General features: G+C 39.4%; 1 protein-coding gene across 2 annotated transcripts in view; it reads left to right on the forward strand.

Annotated features, from left to right (window-relative positions):
- The window catches only part of cwc22 (CWC22 spliceosome associated protein homolog), a 108,602-nt gene that overhangs the window by 54,801 nt on the left and 34,217 nt on the right, over positions 1-19,584 (forward strand). For both annotated transcript variants that reach the window (XM_072579094.1, XM_072579095.1), the window contains 5 exons: positions 911-1,046; positions 1,132-1,338; positions 2,433-2,495; positions 2,875-2,994; positions 11,188-11,272. In XM_072579094.1, the coding sequence (XP_072435195.1) occupies positions 911-1,046; positions 1,132-1,338; positions 2,433-2,495; positions 2,875-2,994; positions 11,188-11,272 (611 nt within the window). The remainder of the gene's footprint in view (positions 1-910; positions 1,047-1,131; positions 1,339-2,432; positions 2,496-2,874; positions 2,995-11,187; positions 11,273-19,584) is intronic.

Below are 19,584 nucleotides of genomic sequence, written 5' to 3' on the forward strand. Positions count from 1 at the left end.
TATGATGGCCTGGCACTTCTCTTGTTCAAATTTATACCCGGGTAAAGGGAAGGCTGCTTGGTGCATGTGGTTTCTGTGCAGTGCAATTCGTTTCCCAACAGGGTACAAATGTTGCCTGCATTGAAATGAGGACTGGCTGTGCGTGACCTCCTAATGACAGTGAATCAATTGGGTAACTCTGGGCAGGTTAATTTTGTGTTGTCCACTTTACCTTCAATTAGGCATCAACACGACTCTTTATTTAGTGAACTCTGAAAGATTATAGCTAGGAAATCCATAATGTGCTCCCCTATGTCCTTTAACATACTCTGGAACTGTCAGGTCCTCTGGTTTCGTCACTGTTTAATTTAATTTCCTCATTATTGATATTTTACTTGTATTAGTTTTATTCAGTCTCTGTTGTCAATCCATTGTTAATTTCCTTAGAACTTATGGCAGTTCATCCTTCTTTTCTACTGTTAGTTCCAAGGCAAATTAATTATTCAGTGCATCTTCCATTTGCTATTCCCCATTTTTCTTTGTCTCAAGCACAAAAAATTTCCTTGAGACAATTTTGCATAACCTCCTGTTCTACTAATTTTCTTTGAGTAGTGGTGTAGGATATTAAGCTTGTGATATTGGAACAGGCAAACAGGATTTCATACCAATATTTCATTTGAAGAGCAGCAGACTGAACTCTCATTACTGCAGATTCTACATTTGAGTCCATTCTGTTTTGACCTCAGGGAACAGTGATGTAAGTTGACAAACTAGGTAATGATGCAACATGAAGGATGTGGAATTTCAAGGGGGGGGCAAGTAAGATTCCTTTTGTTCAAGACTCATGAGAGAAACCAATTGTCCCTTTAAAAAATAAAGGCTAAATTTGAAAATAACAGACCATGAAAATATTTCCTTTCTCCTGAATTAGGCTCATGAAGTGCTGTCGTTAGAAATGCTTACATTGCTGCTTGAGCGACCCACCGATGACAGCGTTGAAGTGTCAATAGCTTTTCTGAAGGAGTGTGGAATGAAGTTAACAGAGGTTTCTCCGCGAGGCATTAATGGTAATTATGGAGCTGAACTCGTGCAGCAATTTAGCGTAATTAACTCAAATTTTACTTGTTGCTCAACTTGTGATTCTTTTTGCAGCTATATTTGAACGTCTTCGCAATATCCTTCATGAATCTCAGATTGATAAACGTGTCCAGTATATGATTGAAGTCATGTTTGCAATTCGGAAGGATGGATTTAAGGATCACCCCATTATCCCTGAAGGTCTTGATCTAGTTGAGGAAGAGGATCAGTTTACCCATATGCTTCCTTTAGAAGATGAATACAATCCTGAGGATATGCTAAGTATGTATTTGAACAAAAAGTATTACAGAATTTCTCAACTACTGAAAATCAACTATATTGCATACATGGAAGATTTTCCTTGGTGCTTGATTTTCTTCTGTTCAGTTTTCTGCAATGGAAATAAAGTATGTAGAATAATTTCCTGGAATGGTGTGGTGGCTATATTGGATTATGATGTCAATGATTTCATGTGAATTTACTAAAAAAACTACCGGAAGTACACATAGGTCAGATCTTATGATGGAAGTCATGATGAACATTCAGATGTTTGTCACCATTGTGTGTCAGAACCAAGACAATGTTTTAGCCACGTTTGTGTCCATATTTAACCAGCAACTTTGAATTTACAGTTGGCGCAGTTAAACTGCCTGAACCTCCCTGGATGCCTCTGATGTCCTGATTGTAGACTTGCACTAGATGCCCTAAACTCTGCCAAACATTTGCTGTAGAAGACTCGGTCTGTTAATCATCTGGACTTGGCCAACAGCTCTCTTCTCATCAAATTCAGCTGTGTCCATTTAGAATCCACTTAGGAATCAAATCAAAGAAACAGTGCACTCGGTGACTAAATGCACTTTACTGTTCATTAAATTTAAAACCTTTTTTTGCTTCTTGTCAAAGTTCCTTCATGTTTGCATAAGTTAATGATTATAAAAGTCCACAAAAACTGTGAAAATGTTTTACCAGGTTAAAATAGTTTAAAAAAAAATTTGATCCTCACCATAACACTGCAAACCTCCTGAATCTTAAGGGGACATTTCTTGAGATGCGGACATCAAAAGGACCATGGCTATGGCACTTGCGTACTTTACCATAAGCCTTCATGTCTGCGTTTGTTTGTTAATGGATATATTCTTTAACTAGAATAGGCAACCCCTCATGTTCAAGTTCAAAGAAAAGGCCTCAGTTTCAATAGTGGTTGACAACAAATGTCACTGTTGAAAGTGACCAGAAGATCTCAGCAATTACTTAACAAACTTGTCATTTCTGTTGTTAGATAATTAAATCTTTAATTAATTAAGCATCATAACAGTTACTTCACTTGTGGGTGCTTGAAAAACTAAATTTCACTTTGAAAATTGTTTCAAATATAGATGTCTTCAAGATGGATTCAGATTTCCTTGACAATGAACAAAAGTACAAAGAATTAAAAAGAGGTGAGTTTTGTAATTCATGATTTAATGAAAGATTAAAACCTAACGATAAGGTAAAAGCTACTGCTTATTGACTTTGAATAGGGGTACATGTTAAGATCAAGGTTGCACAAGTGTATTAATTTTTATCCAACCATTTCTCCAGCTGTTGCCATACGTAGATCGTTTTGACATTTGGTTTCAAGATTTACTCTGCTTTAATATGCAATATGCTTGCTTCTTGCCTTGAATATTGATCACCAGTTCTTTGAATATTATTTCTGTAAACATTAAGCATAGTCAGTACGGAATAATGATTTATTGCTTTTGAACAGTAGAAAAAAATGTGATGTGTACACTATTGTTAAAAACTGTGCATTCATCATAAATGTCTTCCACGTAGAAATCCTTGATGAAGGTAGCAGTGACTCTGCCTCTGGAGGTGAAGACGACGATGATGGTGATGATGATGGTGCTGATGATAGCGATAATGACAATGATGAGGATGGAGATGAGGAAGAAGGTGAGTGCTTTAACCTTCTTAATTTTAATATTACAGGTTTTAGCTCTACTATCCTAAAACTATAAATTTATAAGTCTCTAAGATTTGTTGGGCTTGGCAACAGCCTTACTTACATGCATGTAGTTTTGGCATTTAATATCACAGGAATCTCTTCTATGAATTATCAAATATTTATTGTTCAGATTTTATGGAACCCCCCCCAAGTAGTTTTTTTTTAAAATCAGAAGATGGTGTTCTTGTCATTCAAATCTGTTCCTGAAACATTTAGTTCTGGCAAAGCTGTATTTATTTCCCATCTCTCGTTGCTTTGTGAGTGGTATTGGGTCTTGCCCTTGAACTGTTACAGCATTAGGAGTGATGTTCCCAAATTGGTGTTAGGTTGGGAATTCAAGATTTGATCCCAGAAAAGACAAGAAGGAACACATATTTCCATTTGTGTCATGCCTATAGGGCATCCCAGAGGTCTTTGTAACAAATTAAGTACTTGAGAGTGTGGCAACTGTTGCAGTTGGGGGAGCAATATCTTATGATTAGAGCACTATTAATTGGAACTTGAGTTTCCATGAGCATAGTTGCCTTTATCTCTGACATTAAAAGCATTAAGAATTAAGGTTTGCTTACATATATCTGTGGTGTTCACTTTCTGGCATGCTTATCTTCTTTGGTCAGGCATTGAGTATAAAAATTGACATGTTGAGGCTGTATAAGACCTAGGCCACATTTGGAGTACTGTGTGCCATTCTGGTCACCATACCCTAGAGGAAGGATATGGTGGCTTTGTAGAGAGTGCAGGAAAAGTTTACAAGGATGTTGCCTGAATGGAAGTGTCTTCTCTATAAGGAAAGGTTGGACAAACTTGGACTGTTTCCAGTAGAGGGTCAGAGGTTGAGAAGCGACCTGATGGATAGGGTGTATTATTGGAGTCATTTCCCAAGGTTGAAAACGTGACATATGTGGGGACAGAGGTTGAAGGTGAGAGGGGGAGGGTTTTAAAAGCAAATTTTAAAGACATGGAGGGTGGTTGGAGTTTGGAGTGCATTGTCAGGGGGGAGAGTTGAAGTAGATACGATAACAGTATTTACCAGACATTTAGGTAGACACATAAACAAGCAGGGAATAGAGGGATTTGAGCCATTTGCAGGCAGAAGGGATTAGTTTAGAATTACATCATGGTCGGCACAGACATGGTGGGCCAAAGGGCCTTTTTCTGTGCTGCACTGTTTTATGTTTGATGTTGTCCTCAATGCTATGCTGCCCTTCAACGTCTGTCAGTATGAGGTCAATCACCTAACATATGTTGACAATTCTCAAGTTGATTTCTCAACCATTGCTGTTGATCCCATTTTGTAAAGCTGCTGTCTGACAATGAGTCTCAGAGTCATACAGCGTAGAAACAGACCCTTAGGTCCAACTAGTCCACACCAACCATGTTACCAAACTAAACTCGTCCCATTTGTCTGCATTTGACCCATATTCCTCAACTTTTTCTATTCATGTATTTAATCAAATACCTTTTAAATGTTGTATTTGTACCTGCATCCAACACTTCCTATAACAGTTCGCCCACTCTGCAACAAAAAAGTTACCCCTCATGTCCTTTTCAAATCTTTGTCCTCTCATTTTAAAATGTGCCCCGAGGTTTGAACCTCTCCCCACCCTAGGGAAGTGACCCTTGCTATTCACCCTATCTCTGCCCCTTATATTAAAAACCTCAATAAGGTCACTCCTCAATCTCGTACGCTGCAGTTAAGAGAATTTCAACCTATCTAGCCTGTTTTTATAATTCAGACCTCCATTCCCAGTAACATTGGTAAACCTTCTCCAAACCTTTTCCAGTTTAGTAATATCCTTCCTACAACAAAGTAACCGGAACTGCACACAGCAATCCAGTAGAGGCACTACCAATATCCTGTACAGCCTTAACATGATGTCCCAATTCCACTGTTGGTTGGGCTAGCATTTATTGCCCAGAGGGGTGTTAAGAGCCAACAACATTGCTGTGGGTCTGAAGTCCTGTGTAGGACAGACCAGGTAAGGATGGCAGATTTCTTTCCCTTAAGGACATTACTGAGTCAGGTGGGGTTTTTCCTGATGATTGACAGTGGTTTCTTTCATGGTCACTGTCAGACCCTTAATTTCAGATCCTTGATTGAATTCAATTTCCCCATCCGCCATGGCAGAATTTGGACCTGAATCCCCAGAACATGAACTGAATTTCTGAATTAATAGTCTTGTGATAATACCACTGGGCCGTTGCTTCCCCACTATATATGAGTCACTTGGAGAAAGGAAGTGGATGTACTGTAGCCAGAATTGCAGACAACACAAAAGTAGGTGGAAAGGCACATTGTGAGAGGGATATAGAGAGTTTAATGAGGGACGTTTTCCTTTACTATTATCCACTAAACATGTACAATTGCTTTGTGTGATGGAGGCACTGGTCCCCTCAAATTCTTGTTTGCTGCAGTCTTTTTGTATTTAAATAATATTAATTTCTATTCTTGCTGCCAAAATGGATAACCCATATTTTCCAACATTATTTTTCATATGCCAGGTTTTTGATCACTCACTTAATCTGTGTCCCACTGTCGACTCTGTGTCATCTTTACTGCTTGCCTTTCCATCTATTTTTGTCATCCACAAACTTGCCAGTAGTATGTTCACCTTTATCATCCAAATTGTTAGTGTTTATTGTAAGTAATTATGGCCCCAGCACTAATCCCTCTGGCAGTCCACAAGTTAGAGGTTGCCATCCTGACAATGCACTCTGTCTTATGTTAGTTAGTTAATTCTTCATCCGTATTAATACACTATCCCCAACGCCATGGGCTGTTATGTCAAGTAGCCTTTTGTGCAGTATTTCACTCAATGCCTTTGAAAATCTAAATATATAACATGTACTGTTTCCTCTTTAGCTGTCCTCATGTTACCTCATGAAACCATGCCAACTCTGCTAGACTATATTATGGATTTCTAAATGCAGTGTATTGCATCCTGTGTCATATATTCTCATATTTTCCTCAACAATAGATGTTCAGCTAATTGATGTTGCATTAATTGTTTTGATCTCCCTCCCTATTTGAATAAGGGTATAACATTGGTGGCTTTTCAGACTTCCTGAACTTGTCCCAATTATTGAGATTATTGGAAGAACAGTTTAATGTTTAATGGTTTTTTTATGCACTTCAAGGCACTTTTTCCCCTATTGATTTTTGAGAAGATTTGCAGCTCAGGTTGATGATAAGTATGTAAGTTAGCTCGCTGAGCTGGAAGGTTTGTTTACAGATATTTCATCACCATATTGGTGACATCATCAGTGAGAGTCTCCAGTGAAGTGCTGGTGGTATGTCCTGCCTCCCTATTTATAGGTCTTGGTTTACAGAAGAACTTTGATTATCCAAATACGAATTATCCGAAAATCAGATTATCCGAAGGAGATCTCGAGGTCCTGATGGAAACATTACATCAAAGATGTGTTTCCAACACTGATCGCGTCTTTTGTTTACATTGATTAAACAGGCACTGTCTCCAAATGACTGACTGCCTGCACTCTCTCTCTCCCTATACTTTCCCTGGTGTTCTACACGGGGTGAACCCTAAACCCCCCCCTTCCCCACATAATCTCTCTAACATTGTCCTGTACAGGGCAAATGTTGAACCTGTCAAAGTTGTGTGTGTGGCTGTTGCTGCATGTGTGTGCGCGCTATTTGGAGACCTATCCCACAAAGGCAACAGCAGCAGCAATCTTGAAGTTGCCGTCCAGTCCAGCTGCCCCGGAGAGGGGTCGGGTGTGTGCGGGTGGGGTGGGGGGGGGGGGGGGGGGGGGGGGTGGGGTTGGAGCGAGGGCAGTGTCAGATGGGGGTGGGGGGGCCCTCGCATTCTGTGTGCTGCTGCAGTCTCCTGAACGGGGAGCAGACTTTAAAAACTCCAAGCCCCAGAGGAAAGGCATTTAATCGATTATTCGAACGAAATAGTGCCCGCCCATCATGTTTGGATAATCGAGGTTCCCCTGTATTAAGGTGGGTATTAAGAACATTCCTGTTCTTTTTTCAAGGGAAGATAAATGGAATCTAAATCAATGTGTTTATAGATGGAGTTCTGGTTAGAATGCCATGCTTCTCAGAATTCTCATGCATGTCTTTATTTCGCCTGTCCTACAATGTGTGTGTTGTCCCAGTCAAAGTGGTGTCCTTTTTTTGTCTGTACCTATAGAAACTAGTGAGAGTGCGTTATGTCTTTTGGTGGCCAGTTGGTGTTCATTTATCCTGGTGGCAGGTTTCCTACTAGTTTGTCCAATATAGTGTTTTTTGCTGTTCTTGCAGGATATCTTGTAAATGACGTTAGGTTTGCTGGTAGTATCTAATGGATCCTTTTGGTTCATTCGTTACTGTTTAAGTGTGTTGGTAGGCTTGTGGGCTACCATGATGCCAAGGAGTCTGAGTAGTCTGGAACTCATTTCTGATATGCCTTTGATGTAAGGTAATATAGTCTTTGGTTGCATTGTGTCTGCCTGTTTGGGTTTGTTTCTGAGGAATTGGCAGATTGTGTTTATTGGGTATCGGTTTTTCTTGAAAACAGTGTATAGATAGTTTTCTTCTGCTTTTTGTAGTTCTTGGGTGCTGCAGTGTGATGTAGCTCGTTGAAATAATGTCTTGATGCAGCCCTGTTTGTGGTTGCTGGGATGATTGCTTCTGAAGTTAAGTATTTGTTCTGTGTTTGTTGTTTTTCTGCAGATGCTGGTTTGAAGCTCTCCGTTAACAAAACATTTAGCTGTCACATTTATGGGAGTCTGTTGTCATTCTCCTCCTCTTTTGTGAATTTTCTGCCTGTCAGGATTTTGTTGTTGATGTTGTCTGTTTCCTCTAATTTGTTCCGTTTTGTGATGACAAAGGTGTCATCCACGTAGTGGACCCAAAGTTTGGGTTGGGTAGATGGGAGGGCAGCTTGTTGAGTCTCTCCATGACTGCTTCCGCAATGAGCCCTGATATTGGTGATCCCATAGATGTTCCGTTGACTTGTTTGTAGGTTTTGTCATTGAATGTGAAGTGGGTGGTGAGGCACAGGTCCAGTAGCTTGAGGATGTTGTCTTTGCTGATGAAGTTGGTGCTGTCTGGTGTTTGTGGTCCTGGTTTTCCGAGTAGTGATGCCAGTGTTCCTTTGGCCAGGTCGATGTTAATTGATGTGAAAAAGGTTGTAATGTCAAATGAGACCATTATTTCATCCTCTTCTCTCTTGGTGTCTTGGTTCAGGAATTCTTGGGTGGAGTGAATGGAGTGGCATGAATTTTCCATTAGGTGTTTTCGTTTTTGATGGAGTTCTTTGGCTAGTCTGTATGTTGGTGTACCAAGTAGGGAGACTGTGGGTCTGAGGGCGGCACCAGGTTTGTACATTTTTGGTAATCCATAGAAGCTTGGTGTTTTGGATCCATCTGGTTTCATGTTTTACAAATCTGTCCTGTTTAATTCTCCTGATTTTTTTTTAAGTGCTGTGAGAAAGGATGAGATTCTGTTTTGTAGTTGTGGGGGTCTGGTCTATTGCCACCTGCTGGTAAGTATCAGTATCTGCAATCCACTGATTCCTCAGAAACAAACCCAAACAATGCAGCAAAAAACTATAGCCACATTACCTTGCGTCGAAAACATATCAGAAATGACTTAGAGACTACTGACACCCCTTGGCATCATGGTAGCCCACAAACCTACCAACACATTTAAACAGCGACGAATGAACCTAAAGGATTCACCTACCACGAATGAACCTGCCAACAAAACTAATGTAAGTTACAACATACCATGGAAGGGCTGTGAAAAAGACTACATTGGACAAACGAGCAGGAAACTTGCCACCAGGATACAAGAACAACTGACCAAAAAAAAAAGACCCACTATTGCTCGTTTCTATACATACAGACAAAGAGGGACACCACTTTGACTGGGACAACACACAAATCCTAGTACAGGCGAAAGAAAGGCACAAACGAGAATTCTTAGAGGCATGGCATTGTAACCAGCACTCATCAGTAAACACATTGATTTAGATCCTATCTCCCTTCCCTTGAAAAAAAGAACTGGAAATGACATCACCCGCCTTAAGAAACCAGGACCTATAAATAGAGAGACGGGACATACCACCAGCACTTCGCTGGAGGTTCTCATTGAACGAGGAGGATGAGAACCTCCTCTTCGCCGGAGGTTCTCGTCACCATACAAGGTGCAAGCTGCACCTTGTATGGTGACGAGATGTCTGAAAACAAACCTTCAAGCTCAGTGAGCTAACTTACATAGTTTTTTCTATTAATTTTGTATTATCTACTCCTCTGAACGTCTGATGTTAGTTAAATATGCTTATTTATGTTTTCTGTTTTTGAGTTTGCTATTAACCCTGCACTTTTTACTTGCCCCTTTCAAGTCTCATATTTAGTTTCTTTATCTAAGAATATTATTCTAATGCATTGAGATTTTAGATCTACTGGCGAACATAAGATTTGAATTCATTTAAATTAAGATGTTGCTATTAAATTGTGTTCGCAATTTTTGGAGCACACAAGCTTTTGAAAATGTAAATTAACTTTAGTAAAGCAGTGAGCAAAATTGTATAGCAAAATTGTGAACTGAGAATTGAGGAATTCGTTAAAATATTCAAGCAGTGTTTGAGAACTGCCAGGAGTCTCTGCAGTGGAGGACAGTAGTCAAATTGCTTGCCAAGCTCCAAGACTTGGAAAAGTTTTGGAGCTGATGTCTTTGGCCATCTTTCCAATTTGGGTGAATTTAGAGTGAAGTTTGATACAGAGAAAAATCTTCAAAGATGAGAGTCTGTAATGTCGCACATTTTGCTATTCTGTGATGAGAACGTCATGTAATACAAAGGATGGTGTGATCTGTTTGTTTTTCAGTTGCAGCATCTATTCTAGAGTAAAAACAACTTTTAGTCTGTATATTGCATCTAACATTTTGGTTTTGTCACAACCTTTGTCAACAATGACAATGCTTAAAAAGAAATTTGCACCTTCAGTTTAAAGCTGAAACAATGACATGGCAAAATTTCACTTTAAGTTTTTACTTCAGCAAATTACTGCAAAACTTCTTTGAACTCAAGACCATTTCCTTTTTTAATTGGTAAGTTACACTTGAAGCTACGGGGTAAAAGTTGTACTTCTGTATTTCTGTGTACTTCTGTAATACACATGGCCAATTCCACAGAATGAGTCCTCAGTGCCAACAGTCCATAGTATCTCCTTTTTGCAGTGTTGAAACTTTGTCATAAGATGTTTTCCTTGGATTTTGGAAAGTTCCTTTAATCCACCATCAGCAGTGAAGTTTGTTCCAAAAATTCTTCATTCTGTATCCATACCGAGGCAAATTTCCTCAAGTCTTTAGATGGCTGCAAGCTGCATCTCTTTGCTTCGAGAGCAACGTCTTCTTGCACCTGGCTGCAATCCTTTACAAAGTCCAACAACCTTTTCTCTGCTCTCAAAAACAACCATTTTAGTTTATTCATTGATTTGTAGGGAAACCTGTAATTTCATCTCAGAATAACCCCTTTCACCCTTTTCCCCACAACAAACCTTGCATCCAGGGACAAATAATGACTGTATCTTTGATCCCAACTCCCTTTCATTCTTAAGGTAAATAGTTAATTTCAAACACAAATGTTTGAATCAATCCAGCAACACCTTTTTGGGACTTTGGGAGACTCTGTACTCAGGGCAAACTTAATCACAGCTATGCTTATCTCCAAACATGAATACCTTTACCTGCTCAGCAAGACAGTCTCTTAAGCCTTCTTTCAATCTAAACTAAACATAGTCTTGATTTATTGAGAGACAGACTTCAGAATAGACAGTGTATTCTTAATTTATCATAATTCGTAGTCATAGTCCCAAAGCGTAATTATTTAAAATCTTGTTATCACAACATTTTCATAAATAACTTGCTTATCAAGGAGAACGTTGAACAGTGATTACTTTGCTACAAGGCGTTCATATCAAACTCTTGATGCATTGTGCAGTGCACGTGGAGTATTTTCACAGTCACTTTCCATCAGTGTCTGATAATACAGTTAGACAGAAACTGTCAGTTGCTATGCTCTGGTCTCATCCATAAAATGGTCAAGCAATTCATCAAGAGGTTAGCCTGTTGACTAACTTGGATATTAAGTTTGAAAATGAATGCAGACTTTTCAATTTTTTTTTAGGGGAAAAGAAACTCACTATACATGACAAGACGGAAGTAAATCTCGTTTCATTTCGTCGTACAATTTATCTTGCTATTCAATCAAGGTAAGCAGATTTTTCAGCACTTCTGAGATACTAACTTTAAATTACTGCTGTTTTGTGCAATCCACATATAAAATAAACCTGTTTGAAACAAACAAATGTTGATAATCTCAACTCTGTCTTCCCTTGCTATGTTGTTGTACACGCATGTGTCATGTTTAATGATTTTAGAATATGTACGAGGAAATATGAAATGAGCAATTTAATATATTTGAGTTAGACACTGCTGATGACTTCCAGCTGCATGTCTGGAGAAAATACAGCATTCCTAATGTTGTTATGATTTAGTTTTGTTTTGACAAGAATATTTACCTTGGCAAAAAATGTATACCAGGGTTTGTGCAAAGAGTTTACTCATCTCTTTGTTGAACTCTGTCACACCTTTAACTCTGGTACACTATCACAGTATTTGGTGTTGCTGTAATTAATGTTTTTTGCTCCAAACATTCGAAATGGCACTGAACATAATTAAATAGAGATAAAAATAATCCAACATGATGATGACTTGGGTGAAAACCTTAATGGGACAAAAGGCAAACGGTAACAAATTCTGCATTAATTTTCTGTGTGCATTGCTATTTCTGCATCATGTGTTTCACTGTTAAATAATTTAACCAGAGAATTTAAAAGAAAGTAGAAATGCCAATATCTATTTTTAAACATCTGATAGAAGGAGAAACAATCTAATTTGTATGTAAAAATGTGTTATGATTTTAATGAACCTGTTTGGCCTGCTGTGAGCATAATCTTTAACTGCCAACCAATTCCGACTAGGATGGGACTCAAACCTGGAGCTTCTGGCTAAATGGCAGAGATGCTATCCATTGCACCACAAAAACATGTTCTGATTAGATTAGATTCCCTACAGTGTGAAACAGGTCCTTCGGCCCAACTAGTCCGAACTGACCCTCCGAAGAGTCACCCACCCAGACCAATTCCCCTAACTAATGCACCTAACTCTACGGGCAATTTAGCATGGCCAGTTCACCTAACCTGTACATCTTTGGACTGTGGGAGGAAACCGGAGCATTCGGAGGAAACCCATGCAGACACGGAGAGAATGTGCTAACATTACACACAGACAGTCGCCGGAGGCGGGAATTGAACCCGGGTCTCTGGCGCTGTGAGGCAGCAGTGCTAACCACTGTGCAACCGTATTGCCTACGTTCTGAGAGGTTGTGTTTCAATATCACTCCTTTAAACGCAACTCACAGGATTAGGTGTATGAGTTAGATGTAATTATTATTGATTGAGTTAATTATCTGAAAGTATGCGCCAACTTGATCTCTTTAGTAAGTAAGCCACATGTATTTTCTGTTACCCCACTATACCAAGCCCCACAGTTTCTTGTAAACCTTCCAGAATAAAAGATTTAACTTTTCCATAGTTTTCTGCTCTTTTGCTGCACATGTCTCCATTTGCCTATGTATGTGAGCTTAACTTTGACCCCACCTCTAATTGAAACAATAAAATAATTTAATAGTCTTTCACAAATGATGTGGGTGAGCACTTTTGAACTGTTCAAGTAGTTGAGACTTTCTGTGATGTTTTTTTTCATAATCTTTCACTATTGAGTTTCTCCATTTCGTGGATCATCAGTCATTTATTGTGGGTGGTTTATCCCAAAGCTTCTTTGATGACTGTGAAATGTGCTAGGACAGCCTGGGCAAAGTTTTTGTCCTTGTTACAGCAAAGTGCTTTTCACGCTTCATTTGTTAGCATGTTTCTGCTTGACATGACTGAAGTTGTGAACAAAATGAAGCTCAAACATGGTTTTCACAAATACGCTGATGAAAGATATGACTCAGATCATGCATATCATAACCACTGGATGTCCCAATTGTTTCACAAGCCAAAAATTATTTTGCGGTCGCACTGCAAAATGTGGTTAAAGCACATTTGTTGGCCAGATTGCAGGAGAGCTCCCAGTTCTCATGTGAATGTTGTGGAAGCATTAATGTTACTTGAGAGGGCAGATGGGAATACATCATGAGAAGCAGAGCAGCTATTTCTTTCTGATTAAAGTCTGTGCTCATGGTTTTGAATCTAAAGCCTTTTAAATGAGAAGTGAGAATGTAATACTTTTGCGAAGACTATATCTCATTGAGCTGGTTTTCCTTCAGGAAAGAATCATGAAAAATACTGGAACAACAGTAGGCCATTTAACCCTGTGAGTTTGTTCTGCGATTCATTGATATCCTGGCTGATGTGTGTTTCTTTGATGTATGATCTATGTTTCTTGGCCCATATCTATTTTCCAGATTTTGATCAAAGGTTTAAAATCAATCCCACAATTCTACAACTCGTTACATAAAAAACTGTTTGCCAATATTTAGTTTGGCTTATGAAGATTCTATTTCTCATATCCTTGAGAAATAGATAAGATTCTTCCTCCTTTCAAATCCTTCAAACCCCTTTAAAAACAAACGTAAATCAAGTCACCCTTTAACTTCATATATTCTAGAAAAGCAAAGTCAAGCTGCAACTTGCCTTGTTTTTAATGTGTTATTATTAAAAATATATTCCATTGGCTTTGTTGTTTCTTTTTTATACTTCACCAAAATGTTTCTGATCTATGTTCATGGATCCCAAAATACAGAGCAGCCTTGATTATCCAAATATCGGATTATCCAGCAAGATTGCAAGGTCCTGATGTCTGGCTATGCTATGTTATCAGGCATTCAACTATCTGGAATTTAATTAATTGAATGAAATACTCCCCGCCCATGTCCTTTGGATAATTGAGGTTCCTCTTAATTTAAAGTTTAACTTAAATCTTCTGAGCTTTTCAGCAACTTAAATAATACTGGGATCAAACCCATTTTTCCTTCAATATGGATAGCCTTATTATTTGTAATAGTTTTGCTCAATTACTGAATCCATCAACATCTCCTATGTTTATGCTGCTATCCTGTCTCCGTAGCACTTCAACAATTTTCGTATCATTGGAAAACTTGGATATGACTCTGTCTTGTGTTATTTAAGTCAGTGCAGTGAATAATGAACATTTAATGCCTCAAGGGAGTTTCTTAAAGGGAATCCTTGTTATTTTCCAATTCAAGTACTTGCTTCTCATTGCTTCTCTATCATTTAATTGTCTTACCAGTTTCTTAAAGGACAAAAATTTCAATTCGTAGTGTCAATTTTAGCAGCAGTACCTTGGTTGGAGCGTTCATGTATTTTGGAAGTTCATATGAATAGCTTTCTTAGATATTGCTTTGTCTGCTATACAATAATTGCTTTTGTATTTGTTCAGATTGAATTTCAAACATCTTATAATACCAGGATTAATTGTTCAAATAAACGAGTTGCACTGGAACATTGTGTTTGGTTGCAAGCTCTTAAGTTCCTGTGTCAGGATAGGTTCCAAGAAAGTTAATAAAATTTGAAGGTCAGTAAGCCCCTTGGGATTAAGTGCATTGAATAGCTTCATGACTTTGTTTATGATAGTATTTAATGAAAGTAGCAGCATAAGTCAATAATTACATACAAATTGTCTTCCAGAAAGCCTCTTCAATTCACTTGGTTGATTTAACGGGAAGTGAAGTAAAGGGAATAGGGGAAGGTGGGAACTCTATGAACAGGATGGTCTTCGCCTGAACCAGAGGGATACCAATATCTTACAGGGGGGGGGGGGGGGGAATTTGCTAATGCTCTTTGCAGGGGTTTAAACTGATGCAGTAGGGGGATGGAACCTGAATTGTATTTCCAGTGTACAGCAGGTTGAGGGTAGTGAGGTCAGGGAAAGGTTTACAAAGTTGCAAGAGGGCACCGGCAATCAGGATGTTGGTTTGAAATGTTTGTGCTACAATGCCAGGAGCATCTGGAATAAGATGGGCGAACTTGCAGCATGGGTTGGTACTTAGGATCTCGATGTTGTGGCCATTTCAGAGACATGGCTAGAGGAGGGACAGGAATGGTGGTTGCATACTCTGGGATTTAGATGTTTCAGTAAGAACAGAGAAGGTGGTGGGGGGAGGACGGCATTGTTAATCAGGGGTAATATTACAGCAGCTGAGGCAATGTTTGAGGATTCATCTGAGATTAGAAACAGAAAAGGAGAGTCAGCCTGTTGGGAGTTTGCTTTCGGCCTCTGAATATTTCCAGGGCTGTAGAGGAAAGGATAGCAAAGATGATTCTCAATAAGAGGGAGAGTAACAGGGTATTGTTATGGGGGCTTTAACTTTCCCAATATCGACTGGGAATACTAATAGTTCAAGTAGTTTGGGTGGGTCAGTTTTTGTTCAATGTGTGCAGGAGGGTTATCTGACCCAGTATGTAGACAGGCCAACAAGGGGCAATGTCACATTGGATTTGGTACTGGGGAACGAACCTGGCCAGGTGTTAGATTTGAAAGTAGGTGAACAATTTGGCAATAGTGACCACAGTTTGGTTATGTTTACAATAGCAATGAGCAGGGATAGGTATATACTGCAACGAAAGAGGTATAATGTGGGGGGAGGCGGGGGGAAGGCCATTATGATGCGATTAGGCAAGATTTAGGATGGGGAAGGAAACTGCAGGGGATGGGCACACTTGAAAGGTGGAGCTTATTCAAGGAACAACACTACTGCGGGTCCTTGATAAGTATATCCCGATCAGGTAGGGAGGTAGTTGTTGAGAGAGGGGAGCCATGGTTTACTAAAGAAGTTGAAGCTCTTGTCAAGAGAAAGAAGAAGGTTTTTGTGAGGATGAAGTGTGAAGGCTCAGTTAGGGGGCTTGAGAGTTATAAGTTAGCCAGAAAATATCTAAAGAGAGGGTTAAGAAGAGCCAGGAGGGAACGTGTGAAGTTGTTGGCAGATCGGATCAGAAAAACCCTAAGGCCTTCTGTAGGTGTATCAGGAATAAAAGAATGATGAGAGTAAGATTAGGCCAATCAAAGACAGTAATGGGAAGTTGTGTGTGGAATCTGAGGACATAGGAGAAGCGCTTAATGAAGACTTTTCATCAGTATTCACATTGGAAAAGGCCAATGTTGGTGAGAATACGTTGATACAGGCTACTGGATTAGGTAGGATTGCGGTTGACAAAAAGGAGTTGTTAGTCATTTTGGAAGATTTGAAAATAGACAAGACCCCTGGGCCGGGTGGGATTTATCCTCTGATTCTCTGGGAAGTCACAGAGAAGTTTGCAGAGCGTTTGGCTTCGATCTTTATGTCATCATTGTCGACAGGAGTAGTTTCAGAAGAGTGGAGGATAGCAAATGTTGTTCCCTTGTTTAAGGAGGGGAATTGGGGCAACCCTGGTAAATATGGGCCAGTGAGCCTTACTTTGGTTGTGGGTAAGGTGTTGGAAAAAGTTACAAGAGATAGGATTTATAATCAACTGGAAAAGAATAATTTGATTAGGGATAGTCAGCACGGTTTTGTGAAGGGTAGCTCATGCCTCACAAATCTTATTGAGTTCTTCAAGCAGATGACAAAACATGTGGATGAAGGTAAAGCAGTTGATATGGTGTACATGGACTTCAGTAAGACATTTGATAAAGTTCCCCGCAGTAGGCTATTGTACAAACAATGAAGTTTTGAGATTAAAGGTGATTGAGCAGTTTGTGTTAGAAATTGGCTAGCTGAAAGAAGACAGTGTTGGTTAATGGGAAATATTCATCTTGGAGCTCAGTTACCAATGGTGTGCCACAAGGATCTGTTTTGGGGCCACTGCTGTTTGTGATTTTTATAAATGATCTGGATATGGGCGGATAAGGACGGGTTAGTAAATTTGTGAATGACACTAAGGTAGACAGAATTGTGGATAGTGCCAAAGGATGTTGTGGGTTACAGAGGGACACAGATAAGATGCAGAGCTGGACTGAGAGGTGGTAAATGGAGCTTAATGAGGAAAAGTGAGAGGTAGTTTACTTCAGAAAAAGTAACAGAAATGCAAAGTATTGGGCTAATGGTAAAGCTCTTGGCAGTGCAGATGAACAGAGAGTTCTCGATGTGCAGGTGCACAAATTCCTGAAAGTTACCACCCAGGTTGATAGGGTTGTTAAGAAGGCATATGGTGTGTTGGCGTTTATTGCAGGTGAACTATGTTTTGGAGCCATGAGGTCATGCTTCAGCTGCTCAAGACACTGGTAAGGCCGCACCTGGAGTATTGCATACAGTTCTGGTCACTACATTATAGAAAGGATGTGAAAGCTTTGGAAAGGGTTCGGAGGAGATTTCGCAGGATGTTGCCTGGTATGGAAGGAGGGTCTTAGGAGGAAAGGCTGAGGGAACTGATGCTATTTTTGTTGGAGAGAAGAAGGTTTGCGAGGTGACTTAATCGAGTCGTATAAGATAATCAGAGGGTGAGATAGGGTGGACAGTGAAAGCCTTTTTTGGACGGATGATGAAGGGGACATAGCCTTAAATTGAGGGCTAATAGATTTAGGACAGATATCAGCAGTAATTTCTTTACTTCAAGAATAGTAGGGGCATGGAATGACCCACCTGCAAGAATAGTAGACTTGTCACTGTTAAGGGCTTTTAAATGGGCATTGGGCATACATATAGATAATAATGGAATGTGTAGATTAGATGGGCATCTGATTAATTTCACAGGTTGGTGCAACATCAAGGGTCAAAGGGCCTGTACTGTGCTGTAACTAATTATCTAATTACTTCGAGAATTTAACATGTCAACAGGGTAATTTGAATCTCAAAGTTCATGAGTGAATGGTTAACTTGTGCAATAAGACAACACGGATGTAGAAAAAAAACACAAAGAACTGCAGATGCTGGTAATCTGAAACAAAAACAAAAATTGCTGGTGAGACAAGTCTGGCAGCATCTGTGGAGAGGAGGAGAAGTCAGCGTTTGGATCCAGTGACCGTTCTTCAGAACCCAGTTTGAAGAAGGGTCACTCGAGCTGACACATGGATGGAGAAGATTTTGATAGATGTTGGAGATCTCTGCTGGGTGCCAAAGTCATTAATGTTTGGAATTGGTATCATCAAGAAGAAGCAAATCTGTTTTTGTTATTGTCCTGTAGAGTAAACAAAATAATTTACTGTAAATCATGCCAATAGTGTCTTGTTTAGTTCTTGAGTTTGGAGAGGAAAGCATCCAGTCATTCTGATTGTTGCCATTGATGGCTGATGCAGAAGCCTTTCACCTGCCAGTTGGATTGGAGTCTATCAACAATTACTGATGCTGGCCAGTCTCTGAATGACTGCCTTGTTAATGCAGAACGTTGAATTTGTTCGTTCATTGAAATCAGTTACACGCAATTAGTTGATACAAGAACTTCATAATGTTACCAAAAGGCTAAATATATTCAACCATCCCATTGTTTGACAAAAGATCATACTTCATTGTGTAACCTGAAGTTTAAGGTGGCATCGTTACCTTCCATATGCCTCATTCAGGTAGTTGTGTGAAGTGTGTGTAATATGAAAATGAGAGTTAACTTGTTGTACCTACCACATAGTGTGTTTATAAATGGCCTAATTTCTGCTCCTATGTCTTATGTTCTATCATGCAATATTCAGCACTTCATGTTATGTTAGTGTTGAATTTCTCCTTGGAGAATCTTGTCCTCTATTTCTGCCTTCACCCCTCATGCTATTATTTTATTATTTTCACTTGGAATGACAGAAATTACATTACATACGTTGTCCAGATGAAACTGGACAATTGTACTCTCAGTTCAGTGTTGATAAGTTTTAAAAGTCAAACCTTGAAGACATCAAGATATATTCCAATTCTAATAGTGTGAATTATGATCGGGGTTTTGATGCAAAGTTAGACAGAGGCAGAGCAATAGGGCAGACCAAAAAGCTGACAAAGTACTTGCTTCGACATGTTAATTTGAGCAAGTAAAGTGGACATCAGCGCTCCATCTTTTTCGCTTTCTTTTGATGACAATCCAAAATTATTTTTGTTCTTTTATCGTGTTGCTATCACACTTGTATTAAAGTTAGTAAACCAGATCACAAGTTGAGATCCAATTCCAAAGTTTTCCTGAGTCAAGCAGTGGAATTATGCACTAAACACAAGGAAAATAAAAAAAATACTACTTGAATACCAGGGACCTGGGTTTGATCCATCATTGGGCAACTGTCTCTGGAGTTTGCATGTTCTGTGTGGGTTTCTGCCAAGTGCTTTTTTTTTCCTGCCCACAGTCCAAGGATGTGCAGGTTAGGTAGATTGGCCATGGTAATGGTAGGTTCTTTTCCGAAGGTTTCATACATGAGATGAAATTCTCACACACTAACCTCTGCAAACAGTTAATGTTTATTAAAGCTTGTACAAGCTAGATGACACCCCCCACCCCCCAAACCCCTTGCGTGGGATGTTGAGTCAAAGGGAGGCCTTGAACAAAGGAAACAC

The sequence above is a fragment of the Chiloscyllium punctatum genome, chromosome 10 (assembly GCF_047496795.1).
Source record: "Chiloscyllium punctatum isolate Juve2018m chromosome 10, sChiPun1.3, whole genome shotgun sequence".
Classification (NCBI taxonomy): Eukaryota; Metazoa; Chordata; class Chondrichthyes; order Orectolobiformes; family Hemiscylliidae; genus Chiloscyllium; species Chiloscyllium punctatum.